Below are 6829 nucleotides of genomic sequence, written 5' to 3'. Positions count from 1 at the left end.
AATGCCGAGAAAGCCATCATGTGTCGGCCAATTTTAAAAGTTTTCGATTTGTTTCCTGAAAACTTTCACAAAATTCGTCAAAAATAGCAGATCGTTTGGGACTATTGCTAACATAATTTGCTATGTTTTTTACAAATGCCTCACAATAGTCAGGAATCTTATCGCACGCATTATGTGCAACTAGACCAGCGGAATGACACGGACATGATAATGTTAATAAATGTTTACAAAGTTTCCCAAGCTTTTTTTTAAATGATAAATATGTGCCTGTCATGACGTGCGCATTGTCGCATGACAAGGCAATAATATTTAAAAATGAAATTTTTAGTTTCCACATTTTAGCTTTAAAGGCGTCAAATAATTTTTCCGCACTGCTATTTCTTGCGTCGGTATCAATTAATTTGATTAATTGCGAGCAAATGTTTCATGTTTCAGGATAAACATATCGAACAAGAAACGTCATTCATTTCTGATTAGAAATGTCTGACGTTTCATCAATAAAAATAGTGTTATCCCGTGGGATCTTTTGGATGCCGCAAAGAGGGACGCCGGGAATAAATAATATCACTCTGTATATGTTCTTTTGAAAGAAATACACTTTCTTTATTTTTTTATCGGTGTACACTTCTATCACTACCCACGTTATTTTTATAAGTATAAACAGGCGATGTTCTATCGCGCAGAGCCTCCGGCCGCGGAACTATTCGGGACGATTCTGCCCACGCACGGTCTAGTACCGGCTTTTATGCCTCAGCTAATCAATCGTGATTGGCTGAGGAAAAGTCGGACGATATCAGGTTCCCGAAAAGTGCAATACGGACCATTGCATCTTTTCGGCCGCACGTGCGATCTTTGGTCAACGTGTCCTCGGACGCGCTATCACATTTCGCGCAACAAACGCTGACTGCATCCTCGCGTTGGATTCCAGTAGCTTTGACGACCTTAAAACAAGCATTTTATACTAACTGATAATATATACTGAAATTACATAATTAAAACATATAACTAAAACACATAACTAAACACACTGATTAACTTGACACCAATACCTTATAACAACAGAAAATTTGATATTTTGAATCATGTCGACCACACAATCCGTTTCAACGGGACATAATACATTTGAAATTATGTTTTGACACTTGGGTCGTTCCATTGTCATGCTTTTTGATATATCAGAATCTTTTCCTATTTGCTTGAAAAGTGTACAAACTTCTTTTGCTGTTTAAAGCAAAATATTTTTTTCAGCAATAAACGCAGCAAATCGAATTTTTGCTGCTATTTTTGCTTCTCAAACGATAAACATTTGTCTGTCATATTGAGATCAATGTTAGTTTTTGCATATTCTACATTTTTGGTTTGAGCTATTGTTAGATGTGATGCGGATTCTGCATGATTTTAAATGCTTGACAATCTGGCAGACATATGTTTTTCACAAAACGAACAAAAAAATAAGTTTTCGTCACGTGATTTGCGTAACCATGGTTGAAATTGTTTTATTTCCAACCATTGATTGTTAAATTTATGTCTTAGTTTTATTTGTTTTTAAATTTACATGTTCTTTATTTGAGAAACCATAAATGTTTTTTTAAGATTATTTTTATGACCTACAAAATCCGCATGCTTAGAAATGCTTGTGTTACAAGAAACATTGTTTTGACATACAGTGCAATGAAAAACACTATCGTTTAATGGTACTTTTTGTATCCAGGATTTACATCGAATATCGTTAAGCCAAGCTTCTACAAAGCTTTGCGTATATTTGTTTGTAACACATTTGAATTGCACATTTTTATAACAATAAAGACAAAATCAAAAAATTCTACTTAGAAAAAAACGGAAAGTTTATTAAACTTTACTGTCGAGACTGTTTCAGTTTCCTCACCGACGTGACAACTTAAGAAAACGTATGAAAGACACGTTTATTCGCAAAAATATCACGTCACACTGTATTATCACGTTTGTTACGTTATACAGATTTGATCAAATATACATAAATCAAATAATATATAATATTTGATATGAAATATACTTTATATATAAAAGGAATACATAAAATATATACATGAAAATATGCTGAAGACTTCACCACACAATAAAATACACACGCAGCATACGCAAAAATTACGAAACGTTTATAAATATATGCAGCGCATACCTTTCAAAGCAGCAAAACGTACGCGACTCTACATTGTTTCTCGCTTGTCATTTCTATGGCAGATAGAGAGCAGCAAGCAGCAGCAATGGAAGATAATTTCCGTTAGTAATAAATCACATTATTAATTCTAAATAAATAAAATTGTGAAATAATTACAAAAAAAGTAAAGAATCAACTCGAGGTAAATTATCACAAAACACGATAGTGCCTCGCACCAAGTTCACGCGCAACGAAGTCGCGCGAACGCACTCCGGCGCGAGGCACTTCGGCCTCTATTACGCGAAAACTGATAAACTTGAATATCAAGAAAGAATTAAAAATACATATCTCAGAAACGATTAAACCGATCGATTTTGTTTTTGTCTCAATCAAATCGGAATAAAAACTTGTTCGAAAAAGTATTCCTATGTTTTTCTTGTTTGTGGCTTCTATTCGAAGATATTGAAAAATAAAGCAAAACCCAGTGTTGAATATCACATTATGAGGAATTCGTCGTCGTCATCGTCGTTTTTGGAATGTGTGCAGTTTCGCGCATTCCGACAACAGATGGCAATGCGAGCGTTGAAAGAAGAGAAAGAAAAGCAATAAGTGATGTGAGATGTGAGATAAAAAAGAGAGAGAATGAATGAATGAATGAATGAATGCTTTATTTGTATCGCGCTCTGGGATAACATCCCCCCCCCCTAAAGCGCAGAAGTAGCAATATAATTTACAATAATCATATAGTATCTAAAGCATATGAAAGAAAGAAAAACTTAAGAAAAAGAATAATAAAATAGAAACAAAAAAGAGAATAAAAAAAGAGATAATAAAATATGATATACAAAAAACAATATAAAATAACAATATAAAATAACAGGTTAATTGACAATAATAGTTAATTGTTCTTCATAAAATGACTATGAAGCTTCGCCTTAAATATATCTAAACTAGTTATCGCGCGTATGTCTGCCGGAAGGCTATTCCACAACTCAGCAGAATAGCATCTAAAAGATTGTTTGAATATTTCAGTCCTACAGATGGGTATAGACAGCATGTCCTCAGAAGCCTTGGTGTGGCGAGAGGATTCCTCATTTCTAAATGTCAATCCACTGTATAGAATAGGTGGCCGTTGAGTTCGTTTTATGCTGTACAAGAAGCAACACATAAAATAATGCCTTCTAGCTTTGACTTTGAGCCACATAAGTTTGTTGAAAAACGGAGTAATGTGTTCATCCTTCCTTAAATCAAAAATAAATCTTATGCAAGAGTTGAAGGCACGTTGTAGACGCAGGTCAAGTTCAGCGGTTAGATCCGAGAAAACAGAACAACAGTAGTCAAAGATCGGACAGATGAGACCAGAGACTAATCTGATGCGAAGAGTCAGAGGAATNGATTGCTTATTGATTTTTAGTCTGTATAGTGTCATATTTACACGCAAAACAATATAAGTAACATGGCTCTCCCACAAAAGTTTACTAGTAAGAGTAACACCGAGGTATACAACCGAGTCCATAAAAGGAATTGCGTTGTTGTTCACAATGACACTAGGTAAGTTTCCTGATTTAAGGCAATTGATAAATCTAGCCGATCCAAAGATAACTGCAGAGGTCTTCTTAGAATTTAATGCCAGTCCGTTTCTCAATGCCCACTCCTCGATATAGAAGATATCTTCATTAATGCGACGAATAGCCTCATGAATAGAGTCAGGTGTACAATGTAGGTAGATGAGAAGGTCATCTGCGTAGTAGCTGTACTTGCTATGCCTTAAAGTATTTCCAAAATCAGATACATAGAGAGTAAAATGTAGAGGACCAAGAACAGATCCCTGAGGAACACCAGCCGTAACTAATTGATCTTCAGAAAAAGAGTAAGTCGCAGGATCACGCACAGACTGCACTCTATGTTCGAGATACGAATGCAGCCAACGTAGGGTGAAAGCAAAAAAATTTTTATATTATAGAGTTTTTTAAATAAAAGTTTATGATTCACATAGTCAAAGGCCTTCGAAAAATCAAAGAACACTGTGACAGTAATCTCTCTTTTGTCAGCAGCTAATCTGATGTCATCAATAACTCTGATCAAGGCAGTCTGTGTAGAATATCCTCGTCTGTAGTCATTTTGAAACGGGTCCAGTCCATTTGACTTCTCCAAGAATTCCGTCATCTGAGTCACCACTATATTTTCAAGCGCCTTAGAAACTGCACATAAGATAGAAATAGGTCGAAAATGTTGCAGTTCAGACGGGTTCCTGGTTTTAAACACAGGACAGATGATTGCAGATTTCCAAACAGTTGGAAAAACGCCTTGATTAAGGCTAAAATTGAATAAATGCACGATAATAGGAAGAATACAAGGCAGAGCTGTAAAAATCAATTTCGGAGATATGCCATCTATACCAACAGCATTGGATTTGTTACTATCCAAGGCATTAATCACATCCAGAACATCAATATTTCTCCAATACAGCTTATCGTCGTCATAATAAGATTCATCCTCAAGTATATCATAAGTCTCATCCACAATAGAAAACGATGGCAAGCGAGTAGAAAAGAATTTATTCAGTTCATTTGTAGAGAAAGGAAGTGTAAATTTGGACGAATTTGTGTTTACGAGGCCGAGTCTCCTGAGCTCCTTCCAAATAGAGTTTGGATCCTTTAATCCAGAGAGAGTAGCCAGGTGATATTCTTCCTTAGCTCTACGTACAATGACTTGAACTCTATTTCTTAACGCTTTATACAGCGCATAATTGGCTTCACTCTTACATCTCCTCCATTTTCTACGTGCTCTGTCACGCTCTGACATTTGCGTTTTAATTTCAGTAGTCAGCCAAGGCGCAGGCATATGTTTTGGATGTATGGTTTTTATAATGGCGCATTTCCATCAAGACTAGCCAAGAGATATTGATTAAATAGTTAGACTTTTTGATTGATATCATTGGTACTCAGAAGCTGATTCCAGTCATGACTGGAAAGATCATTTAAAAATTTATTCTCATCAAAAAAGTTAAAATCAAAAAGAATGAGAGAGAAAGGGAGAGAGAAAGAAAGAGACAAGAGATAAGTATAAGAAATAAGTATAAGAATACATACGACGGTGAACGGATGAGAAGGAAAGGAAGTTTGTAATAGTTCAGTACTGTACATACACATGCGCGCTCAATTATGGACAAAACTAGCCTATTGTGAAACCGATCGACTAATGTGATTCTTATTATCTTGCGCGTTACATGTGTGTGTGTGTGTGTGTGTGTGTACACGAGTGTACATCTGTATCTGCAGCAATTTTTCTGGAACATATCTAACCTTTGTAACAGTAAATGTTGACAATAATAAAATAAAATAAAATAAATATAGATATTACTTATTACAATTACAAGTACAACTACACACAATAAAACAACAAAAATTGTAAGTATTACAATGTCTTTTATATTTTCTTATTCATGTATATATATGTACTGTGACGTGACACTTTTCGTGTCCGTCACAAGGAAATAATTCCGGCCGGCACGAGAGGCGATGGGCTTGCGTCTTCCACGATTTAGAGAGAGCAGCTCGTTAGGATGCGCGCGACAAGCGACAACGCGTGTATCAGCGGAGGCGCTTGGCGCCTACAGCGTTTGCTATTTCTGATTGAAACAACGCGATGTTTATTAATCTTTACTCATGTATTTTCAGGCTAATTTTGACGTTCGAACGCCCCTAAATTGTGATTTTGCCGTGCGAACCGCTTGGCGGTTATTTTGTAATTCCTTTCAGCTTAAAGAAAGAGAGCGGCTCACGACACGTAGCTTCGGTCGTAAAGGAGCAAGGAGGAGAGGCGATAAGGACAGACAGCGATACAGGGGCGTAAAGGCCTCATAGGCGCAAAGCGCGAGGCGATGATGTCGACGACGGACTGGAAAACGGGGGATACCGATACCCCGACTTCGCCAAAAACTGGAGCGGGGCCCCCAGTGGAGTTGTCAGCCCCGTCATGCGGGAGTATGGGCCCGAACGAGCATCTGCAGCAGAAATTAAGTAAAGAGGGCTGACGCGGCCAGAAAAGGGCCCGCGTTAACACATTGCCGATACGCACGTGGCCGCCGTCATATCATAGCGCCGCGAAACGCAAAGTATAATTGGCTAATTACCCGGCTGAGAAACGACATGCGGCATCGAGAGCAAGTTCAGAATCGGCCGAGATCATTGTTGTGCGTGCCGTGAACGACGCAAGTTCTTCGCCTCTTGTAACGACGTATACCGTGCTGTGAGTGAGTGCCGGTAATTAAAACCTAAGGAGGAATTTGGGGAAAAATCTAACACCAAGCGAGATTAGGGCAAGGAAGCTGCCGAAAGTTGTGTGAGCAAAGCAGCCACGAGAGGAGGTGCCGACAAGCGTTAGTGATTTTTTGCTCTCTCTTTCGCATATTCTTCGTTTCGTTATTTGTAATATTATGCGGTCGTAGATCGAGTCTATACGACTATCGTTGGCTCGACACTGCGCTGCATTCTTGTGCAAATAATTATAATAGATTAGTATTACAAAATATATTATACTGGGTCCGCCACTTAAATCCGGACAAAAATTTTTTTCTCGAAAAAGTTGTTTATTTCAGAAAATATGAAAAAACATAAATAGACTGCTTTATAGCTGGGTTAAGGGATCTTTTCTGAGACATTTTACTCAATGTATCCGCCCTGCGCCTCG

The 6829-nt window shown here is 37.5% G+C and overlaps 1 protein-coding gene across 1 annotated transcript; it reads right to left on the bottom strand.

Annotated features, from left to right (window-relative positions):
- Window positions 1-3035: 3035 nt before the first annotated feature.
- Window positions 3036-4913, bottom strand: LOC109861786. Its single transcript, XM_020441594.1, has 4 exons — window positions 4903-4913; window positions 4537-4835; window positions 4130-4338; window positions 3036-3965 (listed from the first exon to the last, which is right to left on the bottom strand). Exons 1-4 carry the CDS (start codon window positions 4911-4913, stop codon window positions 3036-3038), a joined length of 1449 nt encoding a protein of 482 aa, XP_020297183.1.
- Window positions 4914-6829: the final 1916 nt, after the last annotated feature.

Source organism: Pseudomyrmex gracilis, unplaced genomic scaffold (assembly GCF_002006095.1).
Source record: "Pseudomyrmex gracilis isolate BER0280 unplaced genomic scaffold, ASM200609v1 scaffold_1034, whole genome shotgun sequence".
Classification (NCBI taxonomy): Eukaryota; Metazoa; Arthropoda; class Insecta; order Hymenoptera; family Formicidae; genus Pseudomyrmex; species Pseudomyrmex gracilis.
The sequence above is the reverse complement of the archived record's forward strand: the minus strand, read 5'-3'. Positions and strand labels throughout refer to the sequence as shown.